Genomic DNA, 23,330 nt, shown 5'->3' with positions numbered 1-23,330 from the left:
CCCTCCAAGGAAAGAGACGGCCAGGTCAGCCAAGGGGCCTTTGGAACTCCTTGCCACTTGGAATGCAGGGTGAAAAAACATGGCAGTGACACTGCACAGTCTGTATCTGTTTGTAGGAAAATAGTTGTGGCAGGTTTGTTTGTGTCTCTCTTCCCTCCCCTCCCTCCCCCTCCCCCAAATTGGCTCCAGATGGCTTTGATCTCCCCACATTTGACATTTAAAGTCATCTGGACACTTTGGTATTTATTTTAGGCTGAGGATCCACTTAAGCAGAAGCTATAACTTCCCTTTAATGAGCTCCAGCCCCAGCTGTGCTGCTCCGAAGGGTGACAGCTCCAAGACTGTGACTCACATGCCCCCCAAAATAAGAGACGGAGGGAGGGTTAGGGGGCTACCTGGCTATTGCTTGACTCTCTCACCCTCCCCAACAAGGGCACATAGAAACCCAGCCCCCCAGAGGTGTTGCTGCACTGCAACTCCCAACATTCTCTGTCACTGCCTGTAGCAATGAGGATGCTGGGAGTTGCAGTCACTCTCCCAAAGAAAGTCCACAGAAATTGAACACTGTGTTGTTGTTGTTGTTGTTCTTGTTGTACATGCCGTATTTTTCCTTCCCCCTGATTCCGCTCTCCCTCCAAAGATGCCTTTCATACACAAACATCTAGCACTTGGAAGGTTCCCATCAAAACCCTTTTTCTGGCCAAACCCAGCCTTTGGGAGAAAGACAGGCGCAGAGGGAAAAGCCTTTCCAGTGTCAACATTCGGGGAAGGCGCCTGTTCCCTGTCCCCGGGAGCCCTGGCTTGTGAAATTCAGAAGGACGGAGGGTCAGAAGGGCTGCTTTGTGTCTCAGAGCCCAAGTCCAGCCCTCGGCCGCTCGCTTGCTTTTTTCTGTGGCCAGAGACGGGCTCAGGTTACACCAAGCAAACCTTGCAGAGTGCAAACCCTTCCAGATCTGGTTCCCGATGAGCACACTTTAGACATCTTGCTCCTTGGGGCCACTTGTGGCCTGTCAGGGGAAGGGCAAGGCTTCCAGGGGGATGTAATATCAGCCGCTAGGCTCCCAGCTATGACCGCAAAGCATGAAGGCATTTCACATATTGTCTTTTGGCCTCCTCCAGACTGGTCTTTTCCCAATTACCTTTCTGCACTGGAGCCCTTCAGAATTCAGGTGGAGACATGGCCAACTACTGTGGTCTAACCAAAAGCACGCTTCCAGAGTATTTTTGGTGCTCAGGCGAAGACCGTGGCATATTCTGGGCTTGGTTGCGGTCTCCACTCTTTCTCATTATTGCTCTTGTGTGCCCTTGTTGAGGCTCAGATGCGATACCCCTTTTTAAAGAAGGCAAACCTTGCAGAACCCCCTAGTGCCGGTTTTCCAATAAAGGAACTAGGAGGCAGAGGAGATAGAAATACACAGATTTATTTTCAAATAGAGCTGCGGGTGACCATCATGAAAAGGACTGGCACACCAACTGAGATTTCACATGGGGTATTTATAATATTCTTCCAGGTACAATTCACTCCACAAACATCCTTGTTCTTGCAAGGCCCCCGCCTTCTTTCATCTTGTTTCATCCTGACATTTATCAAAACAACAAACAACAAATGTCCATCTATCAAAATCAAACTGAAACAAAACATCATCTCTCATCCCCACATCCAGGACTGTTCCTAAAGTTTTATTGCCCTGCCTGCATGTGTGATTTCCTGGTCAATTGATTTCCTTTGCATCCCCAGGAAGGCGAAGGGCTTGTTTTATTGCTGGCAATTTGGTGGTGTTTGTGGCAAACGTTTCTTACTGCCATCTTCTAACTATTGGAGCCCCGGTGCCGAAGCGCATTAAAGCACTGAGCTGGAGACCGAAAGGTCCCAGGTTCAAACCCCCGGGAGCGGCGTAAGCCGCCGCTGTTAGGTCCAGCTCCTGCCAACCTAGCAGTTCGAAAACATGCCAATGTGAGTAGATCAATAGGTACCGCTCTGGCGGGACGGTAACAGCACTCCATGCAGTCATGACAGCCACATGACCTTGGAGGTGTCGATGGACAATGCTGGCTCTTCGGCTTAGAAATGGAGATGAGCACCAACCCCCAGAGTCAGACATGACTGGACTTAACGTCAGGGGAAACCTTTACCTTTACCTATTTGGTGGTGTTTGTGGCAAACATTTCTTACTGACATCTTCTAACTATTAAGAAGACAATTTATTTAATCAAACCATTCTGAATACCATTGCTATTTATGAATCAGATTGAATCAAATTAAATCAGGCCCCTTGTGTCCCTTCACCCTCAAGTCAGCTTTGACTGGGAAGGGTCCCTAAGGGCCATCTAGTCCAGGAAACATCTGCAGCTGAAGCACTATGAAGAGATGACCATCAAGCCTCCTTCCAGGGTCCTCTGGGATGGCCTCACAGGAGACAGACCTCCAAGGGAACCTGCTCTTAACAGCTCAGGTCTTGCAAACCCAGGGCAGCAGACATGCTAAGAGCACAGTTGACACGCAGAGTCTAACAAAAGGAGGAAACACACAAGGCAGCACTCTCACCCTGTGGTTTCTGGCCCTGAAGATCACTGTGAATGTGAGGAGAGTGACTAAGGAAGACCCAGGGATTCCCTCCCCAACTTTCAGCACCAGCAGCACCCGCTCCCAAGAAATGGCTAGAGATTTCTCCCTTCTTTTCAGAGAGACCTCCCTGAAGGCCAGAGACTCCCCCGCAGGAGGACCCCGAATAGTTGCTGTCTGGAAAGAGAGATAAATGGAGCTGGAGCTGGGAGGTGGCTGGGTTTACACCGTGGGAGGACAAGGAGGAGAGTCCAGCCATCTGAATGCCGGCACCCCTCACCTGGGTGTGTGGTCTGTTATTGGGGGGGGGGGGGTGTTGAGGGGGGCTTCCCCAATGGAGGGAGGGAGGGAGGCAGGGAAGGAGAGGGCAGCCTTTACCTTCTAAGGACTTCATCACCCTTCAGTTGCTGCCTCCTCTTGCAGAATTCTGGAGTTTGTAGTTTAGTGAGGCTCAGAACCTCTCAGTTTACAAACCTCAGAATTCTGCATGAGAAGGTAGAATTAGGAATTGTGGGAGTTGAAGTCCAAAACACCCGAAGGGCCCGTGTTTGCCCATGTGTGTTCTAGTGTGATGAAGTCCCAAGGCACCTCTACTGGCTCAGCCTTCGTGAACAGAGAAACAATCCCTGCCACTGGTCCCATTGCAGCTCAGCCTTTGAACAACCCCTCCCCATAGACCCTTCCCATGCCGAGCCTTAGCCCTTGCCTCATCTAAGGAAGGCCATGGAGACCAATACTGGTGGCCACCAAACCCCATTTCTTTGCCTCCAGTCTAGGACACACAAACACACCCAATACACTATAAGTTATGTGTACCAAATGGTTGGTTCTCAAATCCAAAGGGCTTTTTGAACCCAAAGGACTTTGCTGTGGCTCACATCCTTTCCATGCCTCATATCACTCTCTCTGTTGCTCTGCTCACTGCCAGTTTTAGGGACAGGGCACTCTTGGCATTGTCTTTACAACGCACCAACCTCGAAGCCCCATCATGCAAGGAGGCCAGTGGTATTCCTGCCCCATTTGCCCCCCCCCCCCAAACCAGTTCACAGATGCAGCAAATCTCTGGCCCGCATTCCCTCCCAAAGCGGCCGTTTGGGGCTTCCACTGCCAGCTTCCTCACTGGGGAGGTGGCCCGCTGATTCCGCATGATTCTGCACATTTCCGGGATAACATAATAGGGGGCCCGGCTGCCACCCAGACACACTAATCCTGCCTCATTGTGTGCCATTCCGGGGGAGTTAGCGGCTCTGCAACCGTAGCAGAAATGGTAATCTGGGCCAAAGGAAATGAGGCACAGAGTTCACCTGGGGCTGGTGTGTGTGTTGCAGCCTGTGGGATCTTGCTTACTAACTGGTCATCATAGGAAATATTTTTTTAATCTGAGAGAAATAAGAATAGGGAGTAAAAGGGAAGGAATAGAGGCCAGTGAAACTCATCCTCACAAGTCAGCTTTCACTTCCCAGAGTGGATGCCATTACCACAATGCCAGTATGGACACTGCATTCATTAAGCTCTCTCTCTCCTTTTGGCAACATTTAATGAATATTAAATAATTAACCTATTTGAAATATGGATCATCATCTGGAAGAAAGTGGGCTATGAAAAAGAGCAAAACACGCCTGACATTGCCTTAGAAGCCAAGATGCTAAACTAAGGCTGTTGTACATTGGACATACCCTGTTTCCCCTAAAATAAGACATCCCCAGAAAATAAGACCTAGTAGAGGTTTTGCTGAATTGCTAAATATAAGGCCTCCCCCAAAAGTAAGACCTAGCAAAGTTTTTGTTTGGAAGCATGCCCAACGAACAGAACACTAGAGCATGCAGGATTGGTAAATGTACGTACTACAGAGTGTTGTACATGGAAATAATGGTAGTAACAAGAAATTCTTTTTAAGATTCAGTTTGTTTGGTTATGCTGGTTTGGTGATGACAACTACTGTACAGTATATAATAAACATTCATTTTTTTGTTTGAAAATAAATGTGAATTCTTCTTCATTGAAAAATAAGACATCCCCTGAAAATAAGACCTAGCACATCTTTGGGAGCAAAAATTAATATAAGACACTGTCTTATTTTCGGGGAAACACGGTATGATGAGAAGGCAGGCATCATGAGGCAAAATTATAATGTTGCTCAGGCTAGAAGGCTGCAGGAAAAGGGGGAGACTGGATTGCAGACAGAGTGACACCACCAAAGAAGAGATGGCTGAGTCTGCAAGACCTAAGCCAGGTGGCTGAGGATTAGAGGACATTAAGGTCTCTCATAAGAGCCCCGGTGGCAAAGTGTGTTAAAGCACTGAGCTGCTGAACTTGCAGACCGAAAAGTCCCAGGTTCAAATCCCGGGAGCGGAGTGAGCGCCCGCTGTTGCTCCAGCTCCTGCCAACGGAGCAGTTCGAAAACATGCCAATGTGAGTAGATCAATAGGTACCGCTCCGGTGGGAAGGTAACGGCGCTCCATGCAGTCATGCCGGCCACATGGCCTTGGAGGTGTCTACGGACAAAGCTGGCTCTTCGGCTTAGAAATGGAGATGAGCACCAACCCCCAGAGTCAGACATGACTGAACTTAACGTCAGGGGTAACCTTTACCTTTACCTAAGGTCTCTCATCTAACTTGTTGTTGTTGTTGTTGTGTGCCTTCAAGTCATATCCAACTTACAAAGACCCCAAGACAGTTTCTTGGGGTTTTCCTGGCAAGATCTAGCTAGAGGCTGAGAGAGCATGACTTAAGGTCTCCAAAGCTGATTGTGAACCATCACTCCAGTTGGCTTTCCCAGTGGGAGCTGGTTGGCAGCCCTTGGAAATGCAAGCAGAGCCATCTGCAGCAAAGAAGGTGCCCAAGGGAAGCTTATGATTAAACTGCCACTGACATAAATTAAAGGGATCACTGCATCTGCATTCCCAGCCGTCGTTGACCCTTTCCAGGCAAGGGCTCTCTGGGGACTATTGCATAGTGGAAGCCCCCCCAAAAACCCCTCCCCATGTTCCCCTGAGCCAGAGCAGCCTTGAAGGCACATGGAAACAACAGCAACCATCACAGCTGCTACAAATGGAGCAAATGTGTCTGGCACCTGTGTGCATTGGGTCCTGTCCAGGAAGGCAAGTGACACGCTGGTGGCAGAGCCCTGATTCTTGGGAACCTCATTACCCAATTAAGACGTGAGGGAATCTTTGAGGAGCTGTGAAGGGAGCTGAGTTGCTCATGGTCCAGAGTGGCCTTCGCTTGACCGCACTTGGCGCATGGCTCCTCCATCAAGCCATGTATTTGGGGGGGAGCCCCTCCCTCAGACCCTCCCTCCCCAACTAGAGCCACCATTTTCCCTCCCGGCCGCTGCTGCGCATGTAGGATACAAATCTGCCAGTTGTGCTTAGCTGTAACAAATAATGGAAACCACACAATCTGGTTCCAGGGAAACTACTCTGCCACAATTTATTTTAGTGCTTTCAACCTCACGCCAACCTCTGTAGCCGCATTGCTAAATCAATGCGGGCTGCCTCCTAAATAGCCCTCTTCAGATCCCAAGCATGTTATGGGGGGGAACGGTTCCCTTTGAAACGTTTCCCACAGCTTTTCAGGCTGTGCAGAGAAGGAGAAGAAAAAGAAGAATGTGCCCAGCATTGTGCCGCTGCCAACATGTGGATCCCACATTTCCCAGCTCCTTTGGGGGGGGGGGGGAACCTGCAAGCAGCCTCAGATCACCCCCCAAGAGGGAAATAGGGCTCGGGAGAGTAAACTGTTGTGGATGCCCCAGAGACAGTGCCAGCACAGGGAGACAGGTGGGTCCAAACAAGAAGGCCAGTGGTGGGCACCATGGCCACACAAAAGGCCAATAGGCCAGAAAGAGCAGCCGAACAGTGCCCACAACTGGGGCTCAAGATGAACCAGAGGGGCATCCTGGCTTAATGGTGCATTCATTTCACGATACCATAGAATATGACTCTTGGAAGGGATCCCAAGGGTCCGGTTGGGTGGCACTCTGCCAGGTGCTTTAACGTGAAATTTTGTGAACAAGATTCTTTCTAAACCCCTCCTGTATCCCAAATCATAATATAAAGCCACAGTATAAATAATAAGGAAATGATATGCTGGAAGCCTGCCTGTCAACAGACAGACGGCTGGACTAGATGGCCTCTGGTGCCCCTTTAACTCTTTGTTGCTCTTCCCACTGCACTCCATGCGGCTTTCCTGCTGCACCCTCAGCCCTCCCTTGCCTGCAGAGGCTCCCAGGAACTCAGAGCCTGTATTTCGTGTGTGTATCCATTGACACCTTTCTTAGCACATAGCTATCATCACCACAGTCACTCCCCTCTTTATCCCTCCTTCTCAGTCTCTTCTTCATCCCACAATTCCTGGTTCTGCTGCCTCCTCCCCTCCTGTGATGGGCAGCAGCCCAGAGTTGAATCTCTCCCCCCCCCCCAAGCAATGCTCCCCCCTCCCCCCTCCTTGAAGAGGATGGAATTATATAAGTGTGAATTTTAATAGACCGAAGTTTTAAGAAAGTTAAAAAGGAAAATTGAGACAAGAGGGAGGGAGGGAATTGGGGACCCTGGGGACCCACAGGTTGAGAACCACTGCTTTACTATAAAAGAGCTAAGTTGCATCTCAATCCTGTGACACATTGCTGGTCACCCTCAGTTTTGCTCTGGCCAGAAATAAAGCTGTAGCTTGGATCTCCCATCTCAAATGGAATAAAAGATACCAGGGGCTCACCAGGCCCCAACATCCTGACAAAGTTAAAGAGAACTGAATGGTGGCATAATGGACTGCAGGTGCCTTGGCAATGGAAGCCCTGGGGCCCAAGAGCACTGAGGCGGATGTTCAAGTTCTGCAGCTAAAGCATTGGCTCCGGTTTGAAGGGCCCTTCCCTGGACAGAGATAGAGGGATGAAGACAGCAAAGGAGGAGCCCCAGTGTCAAATGCTGGGTAAAGATGGTGGCAAATGTTCCATAGGGAGGGGTAGATGGACCCCTTCTTGCCCAGAGCACTCCCTCTCCTTCCCATGAGGTTAAAGGACAGGACTTGGGGGTCGAGGGGAGGTTGGAGGTGGCTGCGGCTCGGCCCTTTGCTCTTGGACATCTGGCTCCGCTGCTGGGGAAATTCAGACTTACTATTTTTTAAATCAGCAGTTTGGTTGGTTCCAAACATGAAACAGACTTTTCTGGTCCTGCTTAGCATTTTTAACAAGTTTCAGTTTAAATGTTTTCGTTGGAATTATTGACTTATTTGTTTAAAGAAAGAAAGAAAAAATTCCTTTTTGTGGTCATTTGTTGGCATTATTTTCCTCCTGAAATGAAATTCATAGTTCATCAAAACAAACACACACACACACACACACACACACACAAAACCTTGGATTCTTGGGAGACACGAAAGGTCAACCTCAAAAAGAAGGGGTCCCAAGAGGCCGCTGAGGCGGTGGCACCACTGCTGCCTTTGCAGCAACAGACGACTTTCCATATTAGAAGAAGCGTCACCCACATCTCCAAATTAAGCCGTTTCTGATCCAACCAGGAACAGATGTGCAAGGCAGCCAATGGATTGGAAAACTGCAACAACATCACAATGGAGAAGTGTCTCTTTCATCGCTGTCCATGCAAGGGCCACTGCGGTGCTGGCGAGCCTCCATTGGGAGCTGCTCTCTCCCTCCCTTTCTTTCCTAAACCTCTTCCCATCTGTCTGTCCAGCTTCTGCAAGAGAATATCCAACTGGATCTACCTTAACCTTCTTGTTTGCCAGGAAATATTTTGGAAGCCATGCTCCTTCTCTCTCCCTCTCTTTGCCAAGGCGGTTAGGGTTTCATAAAGGCTCCATGGTAATAGGTTGCAAATGTACCTATAATTGTGGTGTTTCTTTCCAGCAGGGTCCCTGAGGTCTTTTCTGAAGGGGGGTAGAGGAAGGTCAACTTCATATTGTCCCTCTCTTTCATTCCAGAGAACTTCAGGCCAAGAAGCTGACAGTTTAGTGGTTTTTTTCTCTAAGAAGTGCACTAAAAATCCCTAGGCAAAGGTTGTTCCCCTTGTCCCTGGATTTTAAAGGCACCGCCTGGCAACTATTTAGGTTTGTGTCAAGGACAAAGGAGGAAAAAAAGGGCTGCCAGGGCATCATCTCTTTGTCTGAAAAGATGCCGAAAATCCCTGCCATTTAACCCCACAGCCATCTTCCCCCAAAAGAAGAAGGGGGTCCAAGAGAAGGGCCCCTCTGACAAAGACAGAGGCTGCAACAGTGCAACGGCAGATCTTTTGGAGACATCCCTTTGAGTCCTTTCCAGGAAAATATGGAACGGGTTAAGCATGTAAATGAGGAGCTGGTTTGTCTTCTGCTCATACAACTCTCCGCTCCATGCCCTGAAATTACAGGATTATTTATACATTTTGAATCTTCCAAATTAATTTGAGGGGATACATATGAGTATGTGGTTCTGGGATGGGGGATGTCTTGCCTCCCTGGAACAAAACATTGCAACCTTAATGCAGACCGCATGGTTTCAAAGGGGAGGGATGAAAGTATTTCTGGTCCCTCCCTGACAACTTTCTGGATGACCTCTCTGATGGCCTTTTGTGGGTTTTTTTTTATCCAAAGAAGCCTCTCCAAATGCAATAGGGGGATTTGCGAAGGATAACCCCCTTGCATCGGACCATCTGGGGGTCTACACTGGTCAGGTGCAACTGGGGCAGACCCATTGGATCCGGTGCTGAATGGTACGAAGAGCCCGCTGGAGCTGGTTGGGGGGCTTGGCTGAGGCTGGAGAAAAAAGAGTATCAGCGAAGCAAGAGTGTATAGTTGCTCTCCATAAAGCTGTCTAAACCTTATATTCGAGATATTTTTCACCTTGGACATCCATGACACATCAGCTGAGAAAAGCCTTCCACTTGGCTGTGTTTGTGAACTGCTCATGAGCTCATCACCTCATAAATAATAAAATGTTGCCAAGAACAGGCCAGAAGCACCTGCCTCTGCCAAAAGAAGTCAAAGGGAGAGAGCAAGGACCAGACCCTTCCCTTTCCTTCTTCCTGATGGGAGAGGGCAGGCCACCCGCCCTCAGCCCCCCAGGGTCAGAAGTGGGCCAGGCCCCGGTCACTTGTCTTTGTGGGCCTGGACAAGTCCAAGCACTAAGAAGGAAGGAAAAGGCCAAAGGGAAGAGAGATATGGTTCCAAGCTGTTTTTCTTGACATTCCCCCAACAAATAAGAGGTGAGTAAGCAATAACAAGTGAGGAGAAAGCTGGAATCTATGGATTAGCCTTCAAGAGCATGTTGTTCTTCATAAATCCCTTGATGAAGCAGGATTGGGCAATCTGACTGGTTGTCCAGAGGTGGAAGCAAGCCCCATTTTGCGAGAGGCAGCTGGGATTCAGCCTCCACCTGGTTTGGGAAGGAAAGATATTCCTGTTATTCCCACCTTTGCTCCCTGCAGTTGACTTGCCCTGCTTTACTTCAGTTGGGACTGTTTGTCTTATGTGCTGCCTTGAGCCCCCATGATTGGGTGAGAAAGAAACAAATCTGTTCTGCCTGGATCCACGGCACCTGCCTCTCCGCCAAGACAGGAGCTTCTCTGGTCTTTGCTGGGTTTTTCCTAAAATGCAGTGCTCTGGTCGCGCCCTTCCTCTTTCTTGATTTTCTGGGTCGAAAAGGCAGGCAACCTGGAAAAGGTGCTTGATGCAGAGCAGGGCCACTCCACCTTTTTGCAGACCGGCAGCTGGGCGGATTACAAGGACTGGCACAGCATCACCTCCTCCCTCTTTGGTGTAACCAGTCTGACAACAGCCTCCACACTTGCAACAGCCTCCACACTTGCCTCATGGTTAACATGCTTCCCTTATAAAGCAAAACATTTGAGTGATTGGAGTTTATTTACAACCCGTGGGCTTCCTTGAGATCTCCCTTCTCTGCCGTTGGGCCTCCGGTCAGACAGCACATGCCTTCTGAGATGGAGGGAAGGACAAGGAGGTCGTGGCCTCAGTCTCTCCCATTTGCAAAGAGCTGGGCTAGGCAGGGAGCCACAATTAAGTTCCTTATCTATCCCAGGGCCAGAAAGAGAGACAGTGGTCTCTAGGGCCCCTTCTGCAAGGACACTCAAGCACTGACAACCTATGAAGACTTCCACTTTCACTCAAGGAATCCCATTCCACTCTCAAGCAGCCCTTACAGTCCATAGGCTCCTCCTGGTGGTTACAATAAGTCTCGTTTCTTGCCATTCAAATCCCCTGGCCAGGTCCCAGTCTCAGAACAGCATCTTGCTCCATCTTATACACAACATTCCTTCTGGCATTTAAGAAAGACTATCACATCACCACACAGCCTTCTTCTTCGGTGAGCTCCAGTTCACGTTTCCCCCAGAACTGCTTCACAAATCTCAGAAAAGGACAGAGCTTTGAGGGCAAAGTGCATCCCGTTTTGTGTCCTGGAGGTAAAAGAGGCTCAATGCATCTGAAACATGACCGGAGCGCATTCATCTGTCGGAGGAAATCCCCTTGCAGCGCCATCGTGCGGATCAAGGAAACGTCAACCCGACAGACACAGACAGCAGCTGTGCAAAAATTTTCCATCTTTATTGTGTAGATGCAGCAAACGGATAATGAAGTTGAAAGGGTGAGAACACAATTCAAGGCCAAAGATGAGGAAGACCTTGTAGCTGGACCTTTCCCAGAAAGACCAGCTTCCCTCTGCCGCTGATCTCTTCCTCCAACCTCCTCCTCTATGCTCTATGCTCAGAGGCCACAAAAACCAGGTGATTTCCCCAGAAGGGGTGGTTATTAATGCAAAGAGCAATAAAAATAGTAATGATCCAGCCATTCCATTTGAAATGCTCTCTGCCCACCAGTGCAAAGAAAAACCAACTTCTGGCCCCTGCTTGCACCAAGTAGAGACTTTCCACCTGCAGGAATGTCGGAGAGCTCTCGGCATGAGAGGACTGTCCTCCCTCCTCAGGCAGCTTCTTCCAGGAAGAAAGAGACCTTCAGCAAGGCATCTGTGGAGGAGGGAAAGCAGAAGAGCATTCCCCAATGGGGCTGCACAGCCAATACCCACCCCAAGGAAGCCCTGCTGCTTAAGGTGAGTTCAGAATGCTCTTGGTGACTCCTATGCCAAGGAAATCAGGCCGGCTCGAGTCACAGGAGAAGGGCCTTAATCTCAGCTCTGCCTCCAACATTCCTCAGCCTCCCACAAAAATACTGTTTGTATGTCGGCCCACCTGCCATCCCCACTTACCCTCCACTGTGCCTTGTTGCTGCCGGCTGTGCTGCATGACTTGCTCCCAGGCCTTGGGAAGGGCTTGCATCCCTGCCAGGTTCTCATACCTGATCTGCAGAAGGAGCAGCTTGGCCTCCAGGTATCTTCTGATCATTAAGAACAAACAATGGACCACACGCTTCCACTGCCCAATGGCACCCTCAACATATTCCAGGCAGGGAGCAGCAGTGGCAAAACCAAGCAGCTCTTTTGTGGTCAGGATGGAGAATTGCTGCTCTGTCCATAAAATACATGATGCAGTGGCTGGAAAAGAAGTATTTGGGGGCCAGAACTGCTAAAAGTAGGGTGGTGACTGAAGAGTGGAGTTGCAGAGCCTATGTGTATCAAATCCACTGCCATTTAGTTTACATAATAACTTCCCAGAACTAACTTTGTTTGTAATCCCAGTAACCAAAACAATCAGCTTTGAAACAAAGGTTGCAATGCATTGAAAGCTAACACTTATAAAGAAAATACAGTTTAACCTTGATGTCTTAGGAAGCCTTGAGGCTGTGCGGAATGATCTCGCATCAGGGCTGGTGATAACAGAGAGCGTTGGGAACACAGCAGCTCTCTGGCAAAGGATACATTTGGTGGTAGAGCCTCTCAATGTCCAGCAGCCACTCCAACATGTCAGCCAGCGAGGGGCAGAGCGGTTGGCGTTGAAATAAGCTCTCCAGGCCCAGCTCAGCCTTTGGTGCCTCGCAGAGCAGGAAGATGCCAGTCACCTGGGTGCCCATGGTATCCCTGGCCTTCTGCAGTTCAGGGCTGGAAGGAGGAGGAAGGCAGTGTCACTTGCGGAGAGCTTGCCTTGGCCCCTCACTGCTTGCCTTGGCCCCTTCCTTCCATCCCCCTCAAGGGATCAGAGGCCATCCTACAGCCTCATGTTGCTGCAAATGCTTCAGGTCCAAAGGCAGAAGTGGAAGATCTTGGGCTGGCATTTTCCAACAGCCACAGGGTTCGGCCAGAGATGATGAAGGCTAGGCTCCCCTCTAACTTGGGGACTGTCTGCATACACAAACAACTAGACAATTTCCAACCAGGAAATCTTGAAACTGCATGTCCATCTTATTGTAGACGAAGCCGGCAATACCCTCCTCTGCATTGCCCATCCCCACCCACACCATGGCTGGACCAAAAGGGGGAAAGTGATGCCCAAAGCAAACAATATCCCCCCCCCACACACACACACACGCACACTACTTACAGCATCTTCTGCTGGAGATTGGCCAGCAAGACCTCTGCAGCCGCCCGGTGCTTGGTCTGCAGCCGCCCCCGGAGTCCAGGGAAGGGGCGCAGGGGGCTCCGGTCCAGGTCTGCCACCTGAAGGGCCTGCGCCTGCTCTGCCAGACTGCTCAGGGAGTCCAGGAGCGGGGCCACGGCTGCCAGGGTCCCCTTCCAGGCCCCATACTGCTCCTGAACCCCTCGGAAGGCCTTGCGCAGGGCAGAGTGCAGGGCCTCGCAGGGCATCCTAGAAAAGGAAAGATAATGAAGAGAACAGAGGAACGAACTGTAACTTTAAAAACATATTTTTTGTTTACTTGTCCTTTAATTTTAATTATAAAGTAATACAGTGTTCCCTCACTTATCACTGGGGTTAGGGACACTATATTTATTTTAATATTTATACATTATTTTAGGAGTTATACAAGATTTTAAGTCTTTATCAACCAATCGTGTGTTGATAAATCGCTTCCTTCTCCTCCCACTGCCACTTGGGCTCCTTTTCTCTCAGCATCTCCTTCCTCCCTTCCTTAGGCTGTAAATTGTAATTTTTTAATGATTTATAATAAGTCTTTTAGAATTTATTGAAAAACCGCAAAAGAGCGAATTCGCGAAAAGTGAACCGTGAAGTAGTGAGGGAACACTGTACATGTTTTGGAGCCCCCCTATGGCACAGCAGATTAAACCGCTGAGTTGCTGAACTTGCTGACTGAAAAGTCAGTGGTTCGAATCCGGGGAGCAGGGTGAGCTCCTGCTGTTAGCCCCAGCTTCTGCCAACCTAGCAATTTAAAAAAATGCAAATGTGAGTGGATCCATCGGTACCACTCTGGTGGGAAAGTAACAGCACTCCATGCAGTCATGCCGGCCACATGACCGTGGAGGAGTCTACGGACAACGCCGGCTCTTCGGCTTAGAAATGGAGATGAGCACCAAATCCGAGTTGGTGAATATTGCATTGAATCTCAACCAATTCAACCTAATTTGCGGCAGCCACAAAAAACGAAGTTTCTGAAGTAGAGCAAATAATTTCCAAGCAAGGACTGCACACGCTAACAGGAAATAACACTTTCAAACCAGGAACAGAACATTTTTCAAATTTTGTTATTATTATCATCATTATTGATTATATGGCAGTATAGGCCAGGCCTGGGCCAACTTGGGCCTTCTCTCTAGTTGTTTTGGACTTCAACTCCCACCATTCTTCACAGCCTCAGGCCCCTTCCTTTTCCCCCTCAGCCGCTTAAGCGGCTGAGGGGGAAAAGGAAGGGGCCTGAGGCTGTGAGGAATGGTGGGAGTTGAAGTCCAAAACAACTAGAGAGAAGGCCCAAGTTGGCCCAGGCCTGGTAGGCTCCCTTGACTGACTCACCTGCCTTCCGCCTTCTTCCCTCCTTCTCGCCGCCCCCGGGGCCTGACGGGAAATGTAGTCCCCAGCCCTGCCTCTTCCTCCGATGGGCGTGGCTTGTCCTGGAGTGACGTCACAGCCATCTGTAGGCGGGGACTCTCTTTCCCCTTGGCTTATAAACAATCCGCATTGCTTGAATTTCAAAACCTTGGATCCTACATTGTTCTTCCATTCGTGCAAAGGGCGGGAAAGCTGTATTCTCTTATCTCTCCCTCACACTTACAGCTTCCTGAACCAGATTAAGATAGCAGCCAGCCTACTATCTTTAGCCAGTGGAAGCTAAATTAATTGCATGTATTTCTTAACCCATACTTTGCCGTATTATTGACTCTATGGTCCTTGCTAGTTTTACAATGTCTGGTTTTAACATTGATATAGGTTTGGTAAAGGTTTTCCCCTGACTTTAAGTCCAGTCATGTCTGACTCTGGGGGTTGGTACTCATCTCCATTTCTAAGCCGAAGAGCCGGCGTTGTCCATAGACACCTCCAAGGTCATGTGGCCGGCATGACAGCATGGAATGCCGTTATCTTCCCGCCGGAGTGGTACCTATTGATCTATTCACATTGGCATGTTTTCGAATTGCTAGGTTGGCAGAAGCTGGAGCTAACAGCAGGTGCTCACTCCGCTCCCTGGATTCGAACCTGCGATCGTTCGGTCCGCAAGTTCAGCAGCTCAACGCTTTAACATGCTGCGCCATCAGGGACCCTGCATTTTGATATACTGTATTCTATATGTTGATATACTACATTTTATATGTTGTGTGGCACCACTGTGTGCTATTTGTAAACTGCCCCAAGTACCTATGAGATGGTGGTGGGGTATAAATAAGTTTATTATTTTACTGACGCAAAAACACAGTATGCCATAGCAAATGAGATGTATATACTGTGTTTTTGTATCAGTAAAAAAATAAGCTTTTATTTATAGCCCACTACCATCTCTCACAGAGATTAGGGCAGTGGTGGGGTATAAATAAAAGATTATTATTATTATTATTTGAAACACAAGATGAGTCCACTGCAGACACTCTGCTGGCTGTTGTACTGGATCACACGTCGGACACTTCCCAAGTGTCTAGGACTGTGTGATGTATTGGCGAATAATGCGAGCAGATCCCAGTAAGGTGGCCTTCTGCAGCTGGCAGATGGTAATTTTGTCAGCGCCGGTTGTGTTTAACTGCAGGCCAAGGCCTTTAGGCACAGCACCCAGTGTGCCGATCACCACTGGGATCACCTTGACTGGTTTGTGACAGTCTTTGTAGTTCGATCTTTAAATCCTCATATCGTGTCAACTTTTCCAGTTCTTTCTCCTCAATCCTGCCGTCACCTGGGATTGCAACATCGACAATCCATACTTTGTCTTTTAACACAATCATGAGGTCATTATTATTATTATTATTAATAGTCTTTTATTTATACCCCACCACTGCCCTGAGACTAATAATAATAATAATGCTGGTGTTGCTGAAAGTTACGGACAAAGAAGAGAGATCTATGTGGGAGAATCGTTGTGAAGATTGCTGAGAGGAGAATAAGAGGACTTTTTATACTGAGCTTTGTGTGTATGTATTGCCGAAACTGCAAGATAAAAAACTTCTTGATTGAAACCTCTGCCATTCTTGCCTGTGTTTTCTGTTCGAATCAGATGCTACCAGATCACTAGGATACTTGGAGAACTCCCATCACTCATAGATTGAGTACAGCATTCCTAGGAAGACAGGCCTCTGGCAACAAGTTCCAGGTAGAGGGCAAGAACCTGGCACGTTACTCCTGGCCAGCCACCCTTCCTTCCTTCCGTGTGGATGAGAAAGGGGGGGGGGGCTCAGGGACCCTTGTGCTCATCACCTTGAACACAACCCTACAACCCTGTCGCCCGTTACTTTCCTCTTGCACAGGCCTACTTCCACATTCAGGCCTTCAATGGACACAACAACAACTCCATCTGCAGCAACGTCCACCCTCACCACCCCCTCTCTGTGCAAGGAAGGATGGAGTCAGCAGCAGCACATGCAGCAGTCTGCAGAAAGTTTCTGTTTACTGATATTGGTCCCAACGCGGCACCCATGCCTTTGGGTTTTCACAGAACCCTCACAAGTTCAAAGGCAACTGGATGCCCGTTAAGAGGAAAGTCCCACTATCATGGAGCAGCTCCCTATTTACTCCAGGATGCTACCCCAATGTTCTCAGCCCCAAGAATCCCAGTGCTTCCTTGCCAGATCTGTCTGCCTTCCCCCACACAAGAGTCAGCTGCTCTCAAGGAAGAAAAAAGCAACTCCTTCACAGGAAATGGTTGTGAGCCAGAGAGAGGGAGTCATTTGAGCGAGGAAGAGCAAGGGCAGGAGGAGAGGGTCTTTTGCACCAAAGGGAGGAGGTTCTGCAGAGTCCTTCCTGATACGGCGGCTGCTAAGAACAACAGCAGTGTCCCAGAGCAAAAATCCAGAGAGATGGGCTCAGGAGCCAGGCGGTTCCAGAGTCAAGCCGTACTTGACCACCAGGATGTCCAGAGTCTGTGAAAGTGCACTGTGGAAAAAAAGAAGAAGAGATGCAGTGGGGAAGAGAAGCCCCGTTCCTTTGCCTTGGTCTCAAAAGAGAGCACTTCCTCAGCAGGAGGCGTGAAAGGCTTGCAAGGAAAGCCAAGCACTGCTGCTGCACAGAGGGAAGGCATTCACACAGTTGCCCCACTGCCATCAGGGATACCAGCCCCACATACAGATGCTTTGGTGTCACAAAGTGCCTCCCTGCCTTTTCTCATCAAACCTACCATCCTGGCCGGATGACTCTGAATTTGCCTGGGACTGAGAGGTCGACCACCGTGGAGCCCAGGCGGCTCTCTGGGCTGTGGGTGTCCCCCAGGGGCCCCCCATCCACCACCAGTGAGAGATGAGGCCACAGCTCCTGGAACTCCTTTGAAGAGAGAGGAAAGGTGCCATAAGGAGAGGTGCGAAATAAATTATTATTATTATTATTATTATTGACACAACGACGTTGTATGACACAGCAAACAAGATAGATAGGCTGGATTTCGTTTCACAAAACCACAAGTCGAACACTTCCCAAGTGCCTAGGACTGTGTGATGTATTTTCGGATGATGCGTGCAGATCCCAGCAGGGTGGCCTTTTGCAGTTGGCAGATCGTTATTATTATTATTATTATTATGCAACACGGTTTTTGATCTTGGGTTATGTATGTCATTTCCTAATTGGTTCTATCATAAAAACATGGAAAAAATTATTAAACTGCAAAAATTTGTTTTTGCGGGAGGGACATCCTGCAGCACATTTTGCAATTGTTTTTTTAATGAGTATGTCAGAGACTATCAACCAATTCAACATAGGATGTGGCAACCACAAAAACAAAGTTTCTGGAGTAGAACAACTACTTTCAAAGTAAGTGTCATACAATTAAATAAAAAATATCACTTTCTAACTAGCAACATAATTTTTTTTCAAAATTTGTTACATAGTAATATTATTAGGAGCTCAGCACGCAAGTGAACAAGGAGCCTGGCCAGGAAAACAGGGATATAGCCAAGGGAAGCGAAGGAAGGTCTCCCCCCAGCTGTATCCCAGCTTCCCAGAAGATCCTTGCCACATACACACACACACACATTCTCTGCCCCCAATGTGTGGGGTCCTGTGTTGCCCACCGTGACGTCCAAGGTGCTGCCCTTGTGGCTGGGGTTGGCGCTGGTCAAGGCCAGGGGGGCCGCGCAGATCCTGGCCAGTTCCCGGGCAAACCAGTGGTTGGGGATGCGAACGCCCACCAGCTGTAGAAAAGGAGAAGAAGGAACGGCAGTTTAGCGGGAAGCAATGCATCTTGCCTTTCCGTTTCCCATCTCAAAATCACAAACTCCAGCACAAATTCACCAAAGGAACGAAGGACAGGGAGAAAGGAATGCAAGAGTTTATCTTCTTAAACAGTGTAATAATAATAACCTGATGTAAAGACTTTCTGTATAGTTTCCAGGCCATATAATAATAATGCTTAATTTATATTCCGCTCTATCTCCGCGGAGGGACTCAGGGTGAATTCCAAACATAAAAGGCAAAGATTCAATGCCCATAATGAAAACGTGATAACCCAATATATAAAAACAAATTATAACTTAACAACTAAAATTAAATAAAAATTAAGTATTATTTCGTGTCAAAAGCATTGCATAATAAATAAGTTTAAAAGTGATAAAATAAAGGAATCACAAACAGCTAAATAGTTTTGGACCAAAAGCGGGCAACAGCAATCGCATTGTCCGTAGCTTTAAAAATTAAGCGGCTGAGGGAGAAAAGAAAAGGGCCTGAGGCTGTTAGGAATGGTGAAGTCCAAAACATCTAAACGGCCCAAATTTGTCCATGTCTGCTCTAAAGGGTCAGGGTGCCTTTCAACTCAGTTGGTCCCACGCAGCCTGGGCCCTTGTTTCCCTGGGAGCCCATCTATGTGCCCAAACCCCCTGGAGTCGGACCCACCGGGGTGAAGGGGTTGAGATCCGGGTTGAGGGCCTCGGAGCGCTCCAGGACTAGCGTCACAGGGCCCGGGAGAAGGTCCTGCAGCAGCCCCTCCGGAACCTGGACCTTGCAGAACCTGTGAAAAAATAAGGAGAGGCTCTGGCCAAACACGGAACATGCCTTTTAGATGGAAAGCAATAGGGAGGCCTGGGCTGAGCCTCAAACAGACAAGAGTTCTTTCTCCCACCCTGGACATTCCACATACAGTAGAGTCTCACTTATCCAAAATAAACGGGCCGGCAGAACATTGGATAAGCGAAAATGTTGGATAATAAGGAGGGATTAAGGAAAAGCCTATTAAACGTCAAATTAGGTTATGACTTTACAAATTAAGCACCAAAACATCATGTTTTACAACAAATCAACAGAAAAGGGAGTTCAATACATGGTAACGTTATGTAGTAATTACTGTATTAATGAATTTAGCACCAAAACATCGCAATGTCTTGAAAACATTGACTAAAAAAAAATTACTAACATAAATTTACTAACATAAAGATAAGAATTGCATAAAATAAACTTACAGTAACAACATTGTCAGAAATTAAATACACAAAAAGTTCAATCCTTGCTGCCTAGAGAAAGAGCTGTGGATCCAGGTGGGAGGCAGACTGCATTGGATAATCCAGAACGTTGGATAAGTGAATGTTGGATAAGTGAGACTCTAGTAAGATAAAGTACAGTCATTAAGTCCAGTCATGTCTGACTCTGGGGGTTGGTGCTCATCTCCATTTGTAAGCCGAAGAGCTGGCGTTGTTCGTAGACACCTCCAAGGTCATGTGGCCATTGGCATGACTGCATGGAGCGCCGTTACCTTCCCGCTGGAGCGGTACCTATTCATCTACTCACATTGGCATGTTTTCGAACTGCTAGGTTGGCAGGAACTGGAGCTAACAGCGGGCGCTCACACCGCTCCCGGGGTTTGAACCCGGGATCTGCAGCTCAGTGCTTTAACAAACTTTGCCACCGGGGCTCCTATATATACAGTAGAATCTCACTTATCCAATGTTCTGAATTATCCAACACATTTTTGTAGTCAATGTTTTCAATATATTGTGATATTTTGGTGCTAAATTCGTAAATACAGTAATTACAACATAACATTACTGCATATTGAACTACTTTTTCTGTCAAATTTGTTGTATAACATGATGTTTTGGTGCTTAATTTGTAAAATCATGAACTAATTTGATGTTTAATAGGCTTTTCCTTAATCCCTCCTTATTATCCAACATATTCGCTTATCCAACGTTCTGCCAGCCCGTTTATGTTGGATAAATGAGACTCTACTGTATATATATATATATACAGTAGAGTCTCACTAATCCAAGCCTCACTTATCCAAGCCTCTGGATAATCCAAGCCATTTTTGTAGTCAATGTTTCCAAAATATCGTGATATTTTGGTGCTAAATTCGTAAATACAGTAATTACAACACAACATTACTGCGTATTGAACTACTTTTTCTGTCAAATTTGTTGTATAACATGAAGGTTTGGTGCTTAATTTGTAAAATCATAATGTAATTTGATGTTCAATAGGCTTTTCCTTAATCCCTCCTTATTATCTAAGATATTCGCTTATCCAAGCTTCTGCCGGCCCGTTTAGCTTGGATAAGTGAGACTCTACTGTATATATATATATAGTGAGACTCTACTGTATATATAAACCCCACCTGCCTAGTTTCCAACAGACCTCAACAACCTTTGAGAATGCCGGTTATATATGCAGGCGAAACGTCAGGAGAGAATGCTTCAGGAACATGGAGAACTCACAACAACTTAGATTCATACAAGGCCCCACCCCTTCCGGTCACCTGTGCAGGACGTCCAGGTCCGGGAGGCAGACGGCGAGGGGCTTGCCGGGATCGCGGCCCTTGAGGCGGTAGAGGGCCTCCAGCGCCCGAGAGTCCTCGGCCAGGCAGGCCACGCCGTAGACGGTGTCCGTGGGCAGCGCCACCAGGCCGCCTCCGCGTAGCGCGGACGCCGCCAAACAGGCCGCCGACGAGGAGGAGGCTTCCTCTGCCGCCACGACGCCTGGGGAGGAAAGGGACGCGTGGGAGATAGAGACAGAGAAAGCCCTTTCCCGCCCGAGGATTGTCCCACTCACCGCCTTCCGCCCGCGGAGAGGGACGCGCCACCCGCAACATCTTCATCGCCGCTCCCGCCGCCGCCCGGCACCGCATGAGGAAGCCGCTTCCGCCTCGGGCGACGTCACTTCGACCCGGGTGTCGTCACTTCCGCCCCATGCTGACAGACCAGGAAGTGAAACGAAATACAGTAGTCTCACTTATCCAACATTCGCTTATCCAACGTTCTGGATTATCTAACGCAGTCGGCCTTTTAGTAGTCAGTGTTTTTGTAGTCAATCTTTTCAATACATTGGTGCTGAATTCGTAAGTACAGTAATTACTACATAACATTGCTGTGTACTGAAATGCTTTTTCTGTCAATTTTGTCAAACATGATGTTTTGGTGCTTAATTTGTAAATTCATAACCTAATTTGATGTTAATAGGCTTTTCCGTAATCCTCCTTATTATCCAACATATTCCTTTATCCAACATTTTGCCGGCCAGTTTATTTATTTATTTGCTAAATTTATATCCCACCCTTCTCACCCCAAAGGGGACTCAGAGCAGCGTACAAATTAAATTTACATACAATATTATATTATTAGCATAGTACAATACTGGCAATAAATTACTATATTGTACTATATCAATAATATTACATGTAAAATATAATATATAAATATTATATTGTATTATTATTATATCATATTAAAATATAATATATGTATATACAATATGTTTTAATTATATATTATTGTAAATTATATTGTGTGTGTGTGTGTGTGTGTATATATATATATATATAAATAAAAACTAGCATAGCATGTTTATGTTGGATAAGTGAGACTCTACTGTACAAAGATACAGAATGGGGACAATGCCTGGCTCAACAGCAGGATGTGTGAAAAAGATCTTGGAGTCCTCAAGTGTACAGGAAAGTGAACATGAGCCAACAGTGTCATGCGGCAGCATAAAAACCCAGAGAGATTTTGGCCTGCATCAATAGGAGTCTAGTGTCTAGATCAGTCATGGGCAAACTTCGGCCCTCCAGGTGTTTATTATCTATTTATTATCTTTATACGCTGCGTATTTGCAATGTGGCACTGAAGCGGCCAAACTGTAAGCCGCTCTCTAAGTCTCCTTCAGGATGAGAAGAGCGGAGGAGAAATATAGTAGTCTCACTTATTCAACATTTGCTTATCCAACATTCTGGATTATCCAATTATCCAATGCATTCTGCCTTTTAGTAGTCAATGTTTTTGTAGTCAATGTTTTCAATACATTGTGATGCTTTGGTACCAAATTTGTAAATACAGTAATTACTACGTAGTATTACTGCCTATTGAACTACTTTTTCTGTCAAATTTGTTATTAAACATGATGTTTTGGTGCTTAATTTGTAAAATCATAACCTAATTTGACATTTAATAGGCTTTTCCTTAAACCCTCCTTATTATCCAACATATTCGCTTATCCAACATTCTGCCGACCCGTTTATAAATAAATCATTAAGTACAGCTCCGATGGTAAGGTAAAGCCACTCCATGCAGTCATGCTGGCTACATGACCTTGGAGGTGTCTATGGACAACGCCAGCTCTTTGGCTTAGGAATGGAAATAAGCACTACCCGCCTGAATCAGACACAACTAGATCTAATGTCAAGGGGAAACCTTGTACCTTTTTTATATGGCAGCGAAGATCCAGTTAAGAGGCACACTGTGCCATTAGTTTAACATTAAGGGACGTCATCCCTATAGTTCAGTCAATACTAAGAGGGACGTCATGCAATGAGAATCAAGCCCGTTTCTTTCCCTGCCTGCAATTGAAAAGCACCATCCCAACTGTCTGCTGGGCCATCCCCATTAGAAATAATTCCTCCCAAGGCACCGAGTTTAAACAAGCGTTTAATTAGATCCCATTGGTATTAATATTGCTTCTGATTTTAAAAAAATCAATTCCCACTTCCTGGTATGTATATCTCAAAGTACAATATTAATCTTTTAATACAAAACGGAGCCGTTAAGCAAACACTGTTATTTCACATTTTACATTCTTCAAAAAAATACAAATCCATGTGTGTATTATGCTCTAAGGGGTTTGGAGAAGCTCTTCCTTTGGAAGTACGGTACCTGTAACTCACATCTTCACATATCTCGCTCAATGCAAGGACATTTGTTCCCATGTTTCGGTTAAATTAGCACACGCTTCAATGCGACACACACAACTCCTGAGAGAAACTGGCAGTTTCGCCTCTTCATTGTCTCCTCTTGGCCCTTCGGAAAGGAGGGAGGGGGGCAAGTGGGGGGCACCACCCGCAACACCCCTCTCCCCTAGTG

At 47.3% G+C, this 23,330-nt stretch overlaps 2 protein-coding genes across 2 annotated transcripts; both read right to left on the bottom strand.

The window, feature by feature from the left end:
• Nucleotides 1-11,092: 11,092 nt before the first annotated feature.
• airim (AFG2 interacting ribosome maturation factor) lies at nucleotides 11,093-14,544 on the bottom strand. The gene is made up of 5 exons (XM_062962517.1): nucleotides 14,383-14,544; nucleotides 13,000-13,263; nucleotides 12,381-12,560; nucleotides 11,772-11,896; nucleotides 11,093-11,532 (listed from the first exon to the last, which is right to left on the bottom strand). Exons 1-5 carry the CDS (start codon nucleotides 14,499-14,501, stop codon nucleotides 11,489-11,491), a joined length of 732 nt encoding a protein of 243 aa, XP_062818587.1. The 5' UTR covers nucleotides 14,502-14,544; the 3' UTR covers nucleotides 11,093-11,488.
• Nucleotides 14,545-16,434: 1,890 nt separating this feature from the next.
• yrdc (yrdC N6-threonylcarbamoyltransferase domain containing) lies at nucleotides 16,435-21,619 on the bottom strand. Its single transcript, XM_008119900.3, has 6 exons — nucleotides 21,031-21,619; nucleotides 20,738-20,957; nucleotides 18,883-18,997; nucleotides 18,066-18,185; nucleotides 17,180-17,322; nucleotides 16,435-16,938 (listed from the first exon to the last, which is right to left on the bottom strand). The coding sequence occupies exons 1-6, from the start codon at nucleotides 21,104-21,106 to the stop codon at nucleotides 16,869-16,871; spliced, it is 744 nt and encodes a 247-aa protein (XP_008118107.3). The 5' UTR covers nucleotides 21,107-21,619; the 3' UTR covers nucleotides 16,435-16,868.
• Between the last annotated feature and the right edge of the window lie 1,711 nt (nucleotides 21,620-23,330).

This window comes from Anolis carolinensis, unplaced genomic scaffold, assembly GCF_035594765.1.
Source record: "Anolis carolinensis isolate JA03-04 unplaced genomic scaffold, rAnoCar3.1.pri scaffold_10, whole genome shotgun sequence".
NCBI classification, from domain to species: Eukaryota; Metazoa; Chordata; class Lepidosauria; order Squamata; family Dactyloidae; genus Anolis; species Anolis carolinensis.
This window is presented reverse-complemented; position numbering and strand designations above follow the sequence as displayed.